At 39.8% G+C, this 15,408-nt stretch overlaps 1 protein-coding gene across 2 annotated transcripts; it reads left to right on the top strand.

Annotated features, from left to right (window-relative positions):
• Nucleotides 1–636: 636 nt before the first annotated feature.
• Nucleotides 637–14,159, top strand: ANAPC5 (anaphase promoting complex subunit 5). 2 transcript variants are annotated; one of them, XM_009701003.1, is made up of 15 exons: nucleotides 637–739; nucleotides 1,143–1,338; nucleotides 2,544–2,610; nucleotides 4,428–4,529; nucleotides 5,706–5,896; nucleotides 6,843–6,924; nucleotides 7,691–7,780; nucleotides 8,719–8,897; nucleotides 9,378–9,516; nucleotides 9,757–9,831; nucleotides 10,613–10,734; nucleotides 11,890–11,997; nucleotides 12,507–12,654; nucleotides 13,264–13,426; nucleotides 13,824–14,159. In XM_009701003.1, the coding sequence occupies exons 1-15, from the start codon at nucleotides 640–642 to the stop codon at nucleotides 14,036–14,038; spliced, it is 1,977 nt and encodes a 658-aa protein (XP_009699305.1). In that variant the 5' UTR covers nucleotides 637–639; the 3' UTR covers nucleotides 14,039–14,159. The 2 variants fall into 2 exon arrangements, with proteins under 2 accessions (XP_009699305.1, XP_009699304.1); XM_009701002.1 differs by having other exon boundaries at nucleotides 640–739; nucleotides 8,755–8,897.
• The last annotated feature ends 1,249 nt before the right edge of the window (nucleotides 14,160–15,408 follow it).

Raw genomic sequence — 15,408 nt, 5'->3', positions numbered from 1 at the left:
GTGGTTTCTGTATTCTGTGTTGGAAATGTGAAAACACTGCTGCTACAACCGGTATTTCCGTGAAAGAGGATAGGGCCTTTATATGCACGCTCTGCATTATCTAGAGCTACTCTGATATCTGTTAAGTGCTCTGAAATGTGTAAATGTATAGTTTAAAAAGGCACACCTTTGGAGCGAAAATATACTTCTATGGTTTTCTTGCTTCTCATAAATAAGTTCTGAAAGGCACACAAACCAAACATCAAAGCCATCTGGTTTAAAGTGTCTATGATACAGAAGATCTGTTTTGATATTAGCTAACTCACTAAATGGCAACAGTTTTAAAAATCATTTATTTTGGGTTCCTAATGCTTTTGTGAAAAGAATAACAATCTTTTCTAATTGTTCTCTTCAATAAAATAACTGTTTGAGAAGAAAAAAACCCCCAAACCTGATTATTATTTGACTTATTACTAATATTTAATATGTTTTGATTTGGCTCATGAGTATAAAAACCTTCTGGGCCTAATGACTTAGCTACCACTTGGTTCTGTTTGTGTTTACTGATCTATACTTGAAATAGAAGAATATTTTATTTGATACAGTTTATTAATACCCTAAAAAAAATGTGGTTTTCTTTCCCTGTTTAGGTTAAAACTTATGGCAGAAGGAGAACTGAAAGATATGGAACAATTTTTTGATGACCTTTCCGATTCATTTACAGGAACAGAGCCAGAAGTTCATAAAACAAGTGTAGTAGGTAACTAATTGTTATCCATAAGCTCTATTTGATATGATATCTATCATTGATGTAATTCACTGGGGATACAACTTTGTTTTAATTTTTGGGGAGGTGTAAAGATTGTACAATATGATTTTTCTCATGCTCAGATGTTTCATATTAACCAATAATTTTGCCTATTGTGCAGTTCTTACCGATCTTAACAATTTTTCTGTGATCAGAGAGTCTGTGAGATTTGCCACTAAATTAATACCAGATTTACACCCTGTAAAATTGAGTTTTATCAATTGGTAGGTTGAGATGAGACACTTAAGTGAAATTAGATAGTGCAATATAAGCTTCTGGTTGTTATGATTTCTAGTTTCCTCTCTGAATCAGCAACCTTACAGACAGTTGTCATGACAGATGTTTTCCTTTGCAGGTCTGTTTCTGCGCCATATGATCTTGGCATACAATAAGCTTTCTTTTAGTCAGGTCTATAAACTTTACACTGCACTTCAGCAGTACTTTCAAAGTGATGAGAAAAAAAATGGAATTGATGAGAGTGAGATGGAACTGACAAATACAGAGGAACTGGAAGGGAAAATGGAGAACGAAGAACTTGATGTACCCTTAAGGTGATATATTAATATTAAAGTCTTTCCCACTTCCTGAGAGAATTAGCAGTATTTCAGATTACTTCTGTACACATCAGAGTGTGTCCAGCTCAAGATGCTGCTCCTGTTAAACCTTCCACACTCCACGAATCCTCATCTAGGCCCTGTGCGTGTCCTGTTCCTACGGACTTCAGCCGCAATACTGAGATGCGGTGTGCTGTCACCTTGCGGGTTTTGTAAACCCTCACACGCACCGGCAGAGCTGGGGGGGCACCGTGTGGTAACACTGGAAATGGCAACAGCTCTGCTCAGTGTCTTGTAGGAGATGGCAGTACCCCCTTCTCATGTTCGCTGGGGGAATCGCAGGCTAAAGGCCAGATGCTGCCCACAATTTCCTTCTGTACAGCCCACTGCTGAATAAATTCTCTGGCTGTGCTGATGTGTGATGTGCTAAAGCTGTTGGAGAGGTCGCTTTTGCTTCTAATAAGGAAAGATTGCTTACAAAGAAAAAGCTAAGCTTAATGGTTTTGGTTTCTCTTTTCGCCCTTCTCCAAATAAAAGAACTCGCATCTATTTACATCAAATATGAGAAGCAAATATTGAGACTTTTCACCTGCCAAAGAGGTGCTACACTGTAAGAATAATCCTAAAAGCATTTTGTGTATCCACATATTTAAAATGTACTTTCTAAACTGTCTTTACATAAACTTGTGCTTGTGCATGCTATGCTACAGCATGAGTCAGTTAACAGCTTTTGGAGTCTGGCTGTATGCCGTAGCTGCTGTCTTTCCGTGGAATAAACTTCTGTCCGCTCTTGCAGAACAGCTGTTTTCTGGAGGGATGTGTGTGGCCAAGATGCCAGTTCATTTCATTGTGACTGTCTGCAGAAGAAAGGAAAAATAGAGCAAAGTAATTTGACTATGTCAAACCCAAGTCTTTTATCTGCTGTTTTTCTTTGGGTTTTCACATGTGTTTAGGGTAACATTTATATTGACTGCGGTCTCTGCAGGTGGAAGATTACAACTAAACTGTGTGAAATCATTTGGGTTGCTAACTTTGATGTAACAGATTTTATTCTTTATTAAGTTTTCTCCTTTTAGTTTCATGCTTTGAGCTATAATGTCTCATAAAACTTTATAAAGCAAAAATGTGGAGTATCTGATAAAATGTATTTCCGTATCTTCTATTTCATTGCCATTGCTTCTAACCAGAGTCCTCCTTACCAGGGAAGAAGATATATCTTGCAGTGGGCCTCTTTCCCAGAAACAAGCAGAGTATTTTCTTTCTCAGCAGGTATGTTAATTCTGAATAAAGTTGAGTAAATGATCCATAACATGAATTTCACCTTCAGTTTTATCCACAGTGTCAGACGTGATGTTTTCTTAGATCTGTTAAAGATTTGTTGATATCTTGCATGTAGTTGCTCAGTATGAGCACTTGGGCTAAAAGTGTTTTATCTAGGCATGCTCACCATATGATGATATTTTATTCTGAGAGGGTCACTTCCATTCTGACTACTCACCTCAGATTTGATGTCTGCGAAATGTGCAGTTTTGTTGATTATTCCAGCTGGTAAATATGAAATGGAGCAGAAATACACATGGGCACAAATGTCAGTAAATGCTCTGCATGCTTATAATAGCTGGCTAAAAAAAACCCAAACGTATAATAAAATATGTATGAAACATCATGTAAAAGTTCAAAGTAACTTTTCAGTCCCATTAGGTTCTTTACTGTTAGGGGTTATTGAATCTGGTAGCCTGATCGTGCCAAGGTTCCTGCAGTTCCATGACCCCCGATGCAACCAGTGTTGAGGCTGAGCATGCTGTCTCCTATCCTGTTTCTCTCTCTGGCTGATGAAGATGAAGGTCCTTTAGTGTGAAATATATACACGTGTACAGTCTTACGTGCGCTTGCTTGCTCTTGATTCCACCAGTAACTGGACTTATACGCTCAGTTTATCAAGTAACTGGCCCCTGGATTCTCTTGTTTCCAGTTGCCTCCAGCAGAAGAATATGACACACATAACAAACGCATCTCTCAGTTGACCCAAAGCCCCCCCAGTCTGTCCATCAGTTGCCTTGGGACCTCCTGGTTGGCCTGGACTTCCTCCAGTTGTCTGGTTCAGAGAAACGTATCTGGCCCAGTCTTGTGGCTGTTTCAATACTTGACTCTCAAGCTGCTTATCCTGCTTTCTGCCTAGTCCAGCTAGGTGCTTACCAGTGGTCACCCACTGACACGAATACGCTCACTTGCTCCTGTTGCTGGCACCACAGACACACAGGCTTCTATGACCTGTGGTCCCCGTGCCAGGTGCTGGCCCCACAAGCACACAGACCCCTGTGATCTAGCTTCACTGGCTGGCACTTCAACCTCCATAAATGCGTACATGCGGAAGAGGGGACCCCTTATCCATGATTAGAGTTAGAAATGGGGTTCAATGAGAAGACAAGACAGCCTGCAGTGATCTGGTGCAAGGTGTGTTTTTTAACTGCAGTGACATTCTGTTATACTGTGGTTTTTAGCTGGTGTGATTTATGCAGAGTATCTGTTACTGTTGTCTATAAGTTTTGTTGTTTGGGTTTTTTTTCATCCTATTTAGTGTATTATGCAGGAATCAGGAAGTTTAGGAGGGTTCTGAAATTTGAAGTCTTTTTATTATTCAGTATTCAGTAATGCTTATTCTAGTAACTAGATTGTTGTAATTTTTTATTAATTGATCTACTTGCCAAAGCAAACTGTGGATTTACTTTTATTTAGTTTCCTGAATTTTTTTTGTGACAAGATGCATGTAAGTCCAGTGAGTGATCCATTGTATTAGTTCTTCAAAGAGAAACTGGAACAGAATTCTCTAAGTACTTTTAAACAGTCCTGTGCATAAGCTTTTATTTTACTTGGCCTCTCTGATCTCTGGGAAGTGAATGCCATAATATAGTATAGAATAAAACTGCTACTGATGTTTCAGCGTCATAGTTATCAGAGCTGTTACAAAATCTTCTTTAATGTTCTCTCCAAGCAGATAACAAACTGACAAGCATGTATCAAAACACATTTGTAACCCTCCGGATTGTGTTATTTATTTTACTTTTACTTTTCATTTTTTATTCTAGGCTTCTTTGTTAAAGAATGATGAAACAAAGGCTCTTACTCCAGCATCTTTACAAAAGGAATTGAACAACTTGTTAAAATTTAATCCAGACTTTGCTGAAGCAGTAAGTATCTTTTTATTCATCCAAAATGGTTGTAAAGGGATTTCTTATCTCTAGGATGGGATTATTTGAGTTTAATTTATTCTATATTGAAATATAAGCAGATGATAAAAACATGAGCGAGTTGCATGTAAATGTTTAGTAATTCAGACTGAAACTCCTGAAAGTACAGAAACCTTAATTAAGCTCAGTACTTCACCACACGTCTAGCTTTATGCACAGATACAATCCTCTTGATTTTGGTGGGACTATGTGGGTGCGTTCTTGTCAAACTAAATCTACAATTTATCTCTTTTTACACACTTTTTCCTAAGAAATCTCAGGCTTCACACTCCCATAGTTTAAAAATAAGCATTCAGTGCAATATCATTTAATTTTTGCTTGCTGATGTTCACTTCGTGCTTAATAGCAATTTACGCTGAAAGCAATAGACAACTCCCATTGAGGGTTGTTTCCAGACCTGTGCTGCAAGCAATTGCCTTGTCCCTCGACAACTCATTCTCAAGCAAGTTCCATGAGTTCCCAGTCAACTCTTTCCTGCCTTACTTTCTAACTCTTCATCCCAGTAGCCCTGAGCGGAGGCAGACAGGATTTTCCTTGCCCCCATTTGGAGACGCATCCTTGAAAGGGCTGCCATAGCAGGACCTGGACTTCACAACTCCGGAAGTCCTCTCCAGTGTTCTGTTCATCTGACATAAAGGGTTGTCCTGCCCTGGCCTCAATGCCAAGAAGAAAATACATAGTTTGAGCACCTCCTTTCTATCTGCATGGCATTTGGAAGCGGTGCTTATGCTTCTGAGTATCTTCCTGGGTGCAGACACAGTGGGAGTCATGCCTCCATTCCTGTTCTCGCTTAGTGCGTAAATACGGGGATTCTACTCATGTAGAGGTCTCCGACTGGGTGGGATAATTCTGACGGCCAGATCTTGGCCTATGGGACAGCATTTAGAAGATCCTGTTAGGGAAAACAACCAATTTTCTCCAAGATTTACAGAAATTCTGCACCTGTAGTATCAGTATCACTGCAACTTCTGATCAAACATTTCCCTGGCCATGTGGTATTTCATGGTTGCACTTACTAGGCAATCTTTCTCAGTAAGATGATACATAGTAATTATAAACAAAAACTTTGTTTCAATAGTTCTGTATCGTTAAAACTGATTTTCCTTCAATTTTTAGCATTATTTAAGCTACTTAAATAGTCTCAGAGTGCAAGATGTCTTCAGTTCAACACACAGCCTCCTTCATTATTTTGACCGTTTAATTCTCACTGGAGCAGAAAGCAAAAGCAATGGGGATGAAGGTTACGGTCGGAGTTTGAGATACGCTGCTCTGAATCTAGCTGCGCTGCACTGTCGGTTTGGCCATTAGTAAGTTAATATATTGTACCGCACAACTAAAATTCATCTTGTTGCATCTCATAAGTGCTGATAGATAGACTTTTTTTCATTCTGTAAATCTGTTCAGGAAAAGAAGGGACTTTCTTTAATTTGATAACAGCTATAGTTGGGTTGGGTTGGAATTTTCTTGGAATCTTGATTTGTTTTGGTTTGTTTTTTGTTTTGACATTTATTTGGTTTCCATAATAACTGAGCCATCTACAGCAGGGTAAGAGTTGACATTCATCTGTGTTGGTTGCAATGGTTTCCTAGGTATTTAAGTTCTCAATTGCTACGTTTCCATGACCTCAGAAAGGTCAGTGGACACGAATGCCTATTTTCAGCTATATTCTCAAGAAAGTGTGGTTGGTTTTCTGTTAACATTCAAACCAACACAGAGCTGATGACCTGGAAAAAGAAGTAAATTTAAAAAAAAAAAGCCATCCGAGCTTTTTTAATTTTAAAATGCCATAGGGGTATGTGTTATTTTATTGATAAAGCTGGCTTACCCATCTCCATATATGGTTTGCGTTTATTGGCTGCTGCCTGGATGCATCATGTAAAAGGACTGGAGAAGGGAAGGACATCTGCAATATTGAGAACAACAGCATTTTCTACACAGGCAGATACTTAACATTGCCCCTGTTCAAACAATAACTTGGCACGTTGGCAAGTACAGGGTTTGAAAGCCCACTTAGGGGTTATGGTTGCATTTTTGTAGTGTCTTGCAGATGTCATCTTGCTTATTATGCTCAAGACTAGAATATATTGCTGAAGTGCTAGGAGGAAAATACAGGCTTTCTCAGCAGCCTATTAAATCAGAGTTACCTTCTGAGTGTGATATGCATAATTTAGATCAATATTCCTCTGTATCGTAGTGCTGTATTTTAAGCACTGTGGGAATACTAATATGTTCTCCCTTTTTGTTTGCTGATAGCCAGCAGGCTGAACTTGCCCTTCAGGAAGCCATCCGAATTGCACAGGAGTCTAATGACCACGTTTGCTTGCAGCACTGCCTGGTAAGATAGCTGTGTTGAAATGGAGGTTAAGTCACCTGTGTCTCTGTTATCCGAGCCTTTGCTCAGTGAACTGTTGCAGAACTACTCTTACAGTAGTATCTCATCAAGCGCATCAGTAATTTAAATACAACTGACCAGCAGTGGGGTGATGTTGCTTCCAGCAGCTGGATCACCCAGAGCAACGAACTGTAGGGAGATCATGGGATGGTTTTGTGGCAACTCAGGATTACTTTCTTAAACAGGAGTTGTGATCCCAGAGTACGAAGATCTCAGAACTCAGCTCGAAGTTTAGTCTTGTGTGTTTTAAAGAGACAAAGTGTTTCATAAACTTCCTCCTTACTGTCTGTTTGATTCTCAAAGAGTAATCAGCCGTCTTTTGACCAAACCAAAAGGACGAAGGAAAGATTTAGATTTCTTTGTATTTTGTTCTGTAATTAACATTGTTGGTATAGTGAACTGGCATCAATGGCACCAAACTCCTGAGATACTGCTTTCCACGGTTAACTGTATAATGGGGTTTCTGTGCATTATTCTGAATGCCCAGCATTGACTACTGTCAAGCCAGTGTCCCAGCCTAGCTGCACTTCTGATATATTTTGCTGTGCAACATTTAATAGAAGTTCCCTTGGTATCATATTAATTCTGAAGAGTGATTTGTATTTCCAGTGAGTTTTTGTGTGTTCGGTGCAAAAAGTAAGAGAAGTTAAAAGTGCTGCAGCCATTAGCTATTTGCAATGAGATTTTAAATTTTTTTTTTCCTTGCTAGAGCTGGTTGTACATCTTGGAGCAGAAGATATTTGATAGCTGTGTTCTGCTGGAGCACTCTGTAAACAAATCTTTACATTTTGGTTTGCCAGTAAGTCCGTTTCATTTATCCTTAACTTTATTCTAGGACAAACACATGTGGTGAGGGAAGCATGCATGATAGGGGTTTGGGTTTTGTGGCTGATCTGTTCAAAATATGTAATGGAATTTAAACAAATCTATTTTAACTCTCTAAAATCTAGCTGTTTCTATTATTTTTACTCTTCGTATTAACAACACAGAGTTCAGTTGCCTTAATGCCAGTGCATTATTGCAAGGCTCGCTGTTTTTCCTTCTAACTTGTTTCTCTTTCTGGCAGAAAAGCTCTCTGTGAGTACTGGCCTGGCCTCACACACTGTTTCGGCCTTAGGCCCGTAGCACAATCCACGAGGTTCTTGTGCCTCCGCCTTCCCTGAAACTCAGTGCTGATGCCTCTGGCAGGGCTTTGAACACGTTTACTTGTACAGCTCTGTCCCAGCTGTGAAATCTTGCAAGGCAGCCCTCCCATTTGATAGTTTTGTGCCCTGAATCTGTTGGCTGTTAATGTTTAGTTCTGTCTTCCCCAAGATCTGCAATCTCTTTGTTAAGAGAATTGTTCTAAAAAGAACTAAACTGGTGATGTTGGGAGACGAGAGCAGACATGGCAGCTTGGTGGGGAAGGGGAGGGATGGCTCTGTGTTTTCACAGCTGTTTCATCATTGGAGAAATCCAGGTACAAGTCCTGTCATCCTCTTTAAGACTTCTGTGTGGGGGAGTGGAAATTACCTTTCACATCTAACAAAACGGCATTCACATATGTGTGGGTGTGCATAAGTGGGTATTTAAAGAAATGCCTGGAGCAGTGTTCCTTTGTCTGTGCTGAATAACATCGTGTCTTGTTCTTTGGGATTTTTTTCTTTGGTTTAGAACCCTTGCTCTAGTGTAATTTGCAAGCGTAGTGTACTCTGTTTTCTTTCAATGCTGTTGGTATTTTTTTTTTCTTCTTCCCAGTACCTTGCTTCCCTGGGAATACAGTCCTTGGTTCAGCAAAGAGCTTTTGCAGGAAAGGCTGCCAACAAACTAATGGATGCTTTAAAAGATTCTGATCTGTTGCACTGGAAACACAGCTTGTCAGAGCTTATTGATATTAGTATAGCACAGAAGACTGCCATTTGGAGATTATATGGCCGCAGATATTTTGTTTCTTTTGAACTCTTGGGTTAGCTCACTGTACTTGTTAGCACATAATGCATTTTGAGTTATTTATATAGGTGTAACAAGTGACTGTGTCTCTCCAGTGCACTCAAATAAAGCAATCAGACTGTGAGTCAGTACAGGCTGAGTGCAATTATTTCCATTCTCTTGTGATCCTTTAAAACTCATACTGGAGAAGAGATTGAGTTTCCATTTAGTAGTGGCAAATAGATCATAAGTTGTTCCTGTGCCCTCGTTTTCAGCATCTCTGTTCTTAGACTGTGTGCAGCTTTCCGTGTGTAGTACTTGATGTGCCTGCATAGTCCAGAGTTCCTGGATAGCGATTGTTTTACAAGTTTTCATGCTCTCCCAGGCCCCTGGCTTACCAGAAAATGCAGACTGTTGTCATAACGAGACCATAGATTAAAAATGGTTGTTGTTTGTTGCTTGAAAGCTAAAAGATGTTTCTCTTGCACAAGCACCATGGCACTTCAACAAGCCCAAACACTGCTGAGCATGAACAGTCTGGAGGCTGTGAACGTGGGCGTTCAACAGAATAACACAGAGTCCTTTGCTGTAGTATTGTGTCACCTGGCTGAGCTACATGCAGAGCAGGTGAGTTTTATGGCTAGTTGCACAAAATGTCATTTGGGTGAGAGGATGTGTGGGTGTTATTGATGGAGAGTGCGAGACTTGACTTGTGTTTTGTTCTGCCTTTTAATGTCTGCATTGGGGGCGAAGAAAGTACAGCGTTTTTGCTTGGCAAGTTCTTTCCATGAAGGTTGTGTTGAAATCAAGGGGGGAGCGGTCCTTGGCTCAGTGTACGTTAATCAGAGTGCTGTTTCTGTGTTACAGGGGTACTTTGCAGCTGCTTCTGAAATATTAAAACACCTAAAGGAAAGATTCCCTGCCAATAGCCAGCATGCACAGGTAGAATATTTATAATTTAGCCTGTAAATTATGTAACTATTATACAGTAGGATCTGAATTCCATTGCATCTGAGTTTTCCTCTGTATGCTTTGGGCTAAATGTTTGCTAATTCCACTTGGCTCGTGGCCTCACAGGAAGCTGTGCGGCATAAACTTGTCTACAAAAGCATGAAAAATACGCCTCTGTAGTTTTAAGACTGGTGAGACATTTACCTCGCCATAGCCTCCTAAGAAAAAACTGAATAGAAAGGTCATTGACAGAGGAATATACATCTCCTTCATGAGCACATATAGGAATCAGATGCTCTGCATTGATTTGGAGCTTCAAAGTTCTGCTTAATTAGTGCTTCTTATTTTGATATATTACAATCCAGAAATAACCGAGAGAATAGACCTGGTTTTGTGTGACTCTGGGAAGCACATTAACACGTCAGTCTTTAAGGTAGTATTTACATTGAAGTGTTCAAGTTTCCATTAAATGTACTTTGGTCCTTCTCTTCTTGCTACAGGATGAGTCTGCTGTTTCAAAGCATTACTAATGATTTAAAAGAGCTTTTTTACTTAAAATGCAGTCAAATAGGTGAGCTTTGGTATTGAAACATTAATCCAGATCTAAGCATTTCCATTGAGGACGCTAATTTAGTAAATTTGGTGATTGGACAGTGGAGTTAGTTGTGTTTAGATATGAATATCCTCAGGGGAAAATAAAAAGTTCTAACTTGGGATTAGAAAATGAGCAGGCACAACTTCTAAAACTTGTTCCTGGCTGTTCTTTGTTTAGCTTTGGATGCTGTTTGATCAGAAAATACAATTTGAGAGAGCCATGAATGATGGCAGATATCATATAGCAGATTCTCTTGTAGCAGGGATCACAGCACTTAATAGCATTGAAGGCGTATACAGGTAAGAAGTCATTAATCTGCATACACTTGCAGGTTTGTCCTGTGAGGATAATGAAAAATTTAGCAAAATGATTGCTGGCAGTCATGTTTGCTTACATGTTCTTCCCTTTCCAGAACTAATTATGGTCATGTTGTCTAACTTGTAGCGCTTATTCCATTAGAGTATGTCCTGCAATAATAATTTCTCGTTGTTTCTCTGGACATTTTAAGAACGGGAATAGCACTGCTGAACTTGGTGTTATTCTAGAGCTGCAGATCTGTTGTGAAAACACAAAATACTTCTTCAAAATCTGACATGGTAACTGTACTGAAACCTAAGCACAAGGCAGAAATTTATGTCAAATAGTTAGGGATCTCGGGCCTAGTCTGTACTTTTGTTTGTGTTTTGTTTGTGTCCTGGTTTCTACATCTACAAAATAGAACAATAAGATCTTTGTCTCACCTTGATGGGTTCTTGTTTCTAAATAAGAATGACATGTTAGAAATAGGTAGGGTTAAAACTTGTTGTTTAGTGATTACGAAGAACAACTTACTGTTAAAAGCAATTTCTTGTTGATTTTCAATGAGGCAAAACACCTAAAAACATAGCCAGTGCCAGTAGGCTGGAAGATCAGTATTCAAGCTGTGGGACCTGATGCTTGTCCTTCTGGAATTGGACTGTTTGTGATTTCCCTGGTCTTTAAATATTCTACTTGGTGTCTGGGTTCAGGGTGTTTGTACACCTCCCCTACTGCTGTGTATTTGTTTCTTATTTCCCTGTTCTCGCTCTTTCTCTGTAGCTCCATATCCTTGTTAGCTCAAGCCAATTTTAACGACTTTACCTCATAGCTGTTTTTCTTACAACTAATTACTTGTGCTTTCTAGCCTGCATGTCCTCCCACTTCTGCTGCCTGTTTGGCCTTTGTTTTTGGCAATCCCTGTTTTCTATCTAAAGCTGTTTTACGAGTTTGTTCCTTTCTGCCTGTGAGTTGTCCAGCTGGAATCAGAGGTATCTGTTCTTTCCCCCTGCCGGTGTGTATAGCATGCGTACGCTTTGTCAGAATGCCGTTCTGCAGTTACAAGAAACAGAGGTCACAAAATAGAGACCTATTTTACTGTGTTCTGAGGAGCAGAATATAAAAATACGATCGGTGATGTTTCCTTTCTACCACGGCAGAAAAGCCATTGTATTGAAAGCCCAAAATCAAATGTCAGAGGCACACAAACTTTTGCAGAAATTATTGATCCACTGCCAGAAAATCAAGAACACCGAGATGGTGATTAGGTAAGAATGTTTCATTTTCAGAGTGTTAAAGCCACTTTGCAATGATTAAAATCAGCCATTTCGATTTGTCTGTGTTCAGACTTCACTAGCCTTCAGATTTGAAGATTACAAAATAATTTCATTTATTAATCATGGTAAGGAGGAATCCTCTAAATATTGTGGAATTGAAACCTAGTCATTTTTAATATGTAAACTAAAAGGTAGTAAACTTATTTTAAAGTTCTGTGAAAACTTATGGAAGAAGAATCCAAAATAAATAGGAAATAGAAATGTATGTGTGTAGTTGAACCTTTGTGCTAACCTTCAGAGTAGTTAGTATTATTTAATCTTTTGTATGCTGGTGGCATCTCCTCTTAAGGGTGTAGTTTAAGTTCATTGTATACACAGTAATGTAATTCATAATAAAATCAATACCATTATGGATGGAATAATTGCTTGGGAAACAAGTGGACGTTTTTCATCAAAAGAAAAAAAAAAAGCTTGTAATTCTTTCCGCCTGTTTTGGTTAGTGTACTGCTGTCAATAGCAGAGCTCTACTGGAGATCTTCATGTCATACCATAGCGTTGCCTGTCCTGCTGCAGGCTCTGGCCCTCTCTCGAGAATACAGCCTGCAGTACTTGGCTTCTGAAACTGTGCTGAACTTGGCTTTCTCCCAGGTATGTCTGACCTGTGTTTTCACAGGGTTGTAGGGCAGCATTTTTTTCTGGGGATTCGGATAACTGTTTTTACCTCTGTGAGATTTAAGAGCATAGCCTTGTTGGAATTAAATTATTGATTCTGAAGAAGTATATTCTAAATGTAAAATCTGTTGAGGAAGTTAAAAAAAGTTGAGTTTCGTGTGTATGACTAGGACGCATAGTTATTGCATATAATTAAGCAGGCGAGCATAAATAGGCCCTGCCTTGATTTCTTCAGTTGTTATTTTTTATGCTAGTATTTTGGCTTTCTAGTAGCACAGTTTGGCATGTGTTTGAATTAAAAATAATGCTTGTAATGGAGTTCGGTTATATTCTTTATTCTGAGCTGGCAGAGACGTGGTTGTCAGCACTGACTGCAGTGGAGAAACCATGCCTAATCATTTCAGATGGCAGCTCATTTCTACTAGTAAGTTTTGATTAAAAAGAAGATTGTGGGGAAAAAATTAACATCCTTGTCTGTAGTGCGTTGCATTACTAGAAACAGATGTGACTTACGTTGGTCTTCTCTGAAGAAGCTGCTCTTACCAGTGGATTCTGGTATTAGACCAGCAAGTATTTCTCTTTCAGCTGATCCTTGGCATTCCAGAGCAAGCCCTGAATATTCTGCATATGGCAATAGAACCTGTCTTGGCCCACGGAGCTGTCCTGGACAAAGGCTGTGCCATGTTCTTGGTGGCCAAATGTCAGGTGGCTTCTGCAGCTTCCTACACTGCACAAAAGAAGACTGAAGGTAGTGTGAAGAGTAATTCTCACTGAAACTGTGCTCAGAAGTTGAGAAGTGCAAACCAGTGTATGTGCTGGCGTCTCGCTACACGATCACTGTTAAAAAAAGTTTAAATGATACAGCAGAGTGTGTTGCTTAGTTATCGGATAGCAGAATTAATTTGGAATTAGTTATTCAACCGATGCAGTGTTTATAATGGCATCTTGTTTATCTGCATACTTTCACACCCATATTTTGCAGCAAAGGCTGACTAACAGAAACTAGCTGAAAGACCATGTTGCTAAGACACAGATTGTTTTGAGAAGCTGAGGAATTTATAATTGGGCTCCTTAGAATTGAGCTGTGTTGCTTGGAGTTGTTGTGATATTATCTTAAATATGACTGTCCCCCTTTTTTTCCACAGCTTTGGAATCTGCTATCTTGAATCTAAATGAAGCCAAGACTTACTTTGCCAAAGTGGACTGCAAAGAGCAGCTCAGAGATGTTCTCTACTTCCAAGCCCGGCTGTTCCACACCCTAGGCAAGACCCAGGAAAGGAACAAATGTGCCATGTTGTTCCGTCAGTTACACCAGGAGCTGCCGGCACATGGTGTCCCCTTAATCAATGCCTTCAAGTGATGCATTTAAAGATGAGTTTTGGTTTGTTTTCCTGTTATTTTTTACAAATATCTTTTTATTATAGTCAGTCATCCGTGTTTCAAAATAACTGCCAATAAATCATGGTCTTCTATTGAACAAACATGTGTTTTGTTTGTAATGACTTCAGGGAAAACATAGGTTTCCACTCATTTCACTTTTATTCTGTATTTGAAAGTAAGAAGAAGAATTGAATGGGGGGAAAAAAAAAAAGACTCTCTTGACTGCATTATAAACAGGCTGAGGGGAGTAGCACAATCACGATGAAATAATATCTGTTCTTAGTAGCGACATTTTCCGAGTCAATGCTGGCTTTATGAACACTTGGGTTTAAAAAATAGTGGAAAACGTAGGTGAAGCTCCTTTGTGCTCAGTTTCAGCAGTATAGAATGGGGAGTCTCGTTTAAAACGTGGCCTTGTGTTTAACCTGCCTACAGTTGCTGTTTACGCTGTAGAAGCAGATGGTGCTGGCAGAAGGGAAAAAGAACCAGGATTCAGTTGGAGAGGTCTAACGGTGCAAAGTCCCGACATTGTTGTTACGTGTGTCCTTGCGCAAAGAGCGGCCGAGAAAAGTAAAGAGTGCTAAACAAAAACCTCAGCTCGGCTGAAATGTTTTTATTGTACGTGTTCTCCCATAGACGCTGCGTAGAATTTACCTGCTCTGGTTTTGTGGTTGAATAAATTGAAGGTCCTAACTAACTTGATATCTGATATGCTGCTGTTGACTTCTAGCAATTGGGTCCTCGTTTTGGAAGAAAATTTCATTTCAGAGGTAGTGTGGGATTTCAAGGCGGATGGGATCGCACTTTTGTGAGTGTAAACCTTTTGTGGGTGAACCTGGGTGAGGGGGGTGCCAGTCCTTTCACCTTGTGACTGACTATATAAAAGCTGAACATCATTTGTGTGAACACTTGGAGATACCCTGCCAGGAAGCGCTGAATTAAACTATGGCATTGTTAGCAACAAGAAAGTGAGACCAGACCTACACCTGGCTCTGCTGGAGCCCTGCTGGGTAAGGCAGGACGAGAGGAGCTCTAAGGTGTGGTTGAAACAAGGGTAGTCCGGTGCCGGTTTATGCGTCCACTTAATTAGCGCGGCAACGTGGCTGTTGGCAGTGCCTTGGTTGTAAAGCAGCGACTGTATTTCTAACAGTGAAGGGTTCTGTTTGTGACAGCAGCGAGGAGTTCAATCCGTAAAACGCTTGGAGCACCTACTCTCTTACAGTAAGTGCACAAACCTAATTTCTAGAGTGGCTTTTGAGATCCTGGTCAAAATAGCAACATTTATCCATACAGCTTGCATGGAAGCGTGGCTCTGCTCCGGGCAACTCTACAACATGGAAGCGGCGCCAC

Source organism: Cariama cristata, unplaced genomic scaffold (genome assembly GCF_000690535.1).
Source record: "Cariama cristata isolate BGI_N322 unplaced genomic scaffold, ASM69053v1 scaffold39085, whole genome shotgun sequence".
NCBI classification, from domain to species: Eukaryota; Metazoa; Chordata; class Aves; order Cariamiformes; family Cariamidae; genus Cariama; species Cariama cristata.
The sequence above is the reverse complement of the archived record's forward strand: the minus strand, read 5'-3'. Positions and strand labels throughout refer to the sequence as shown.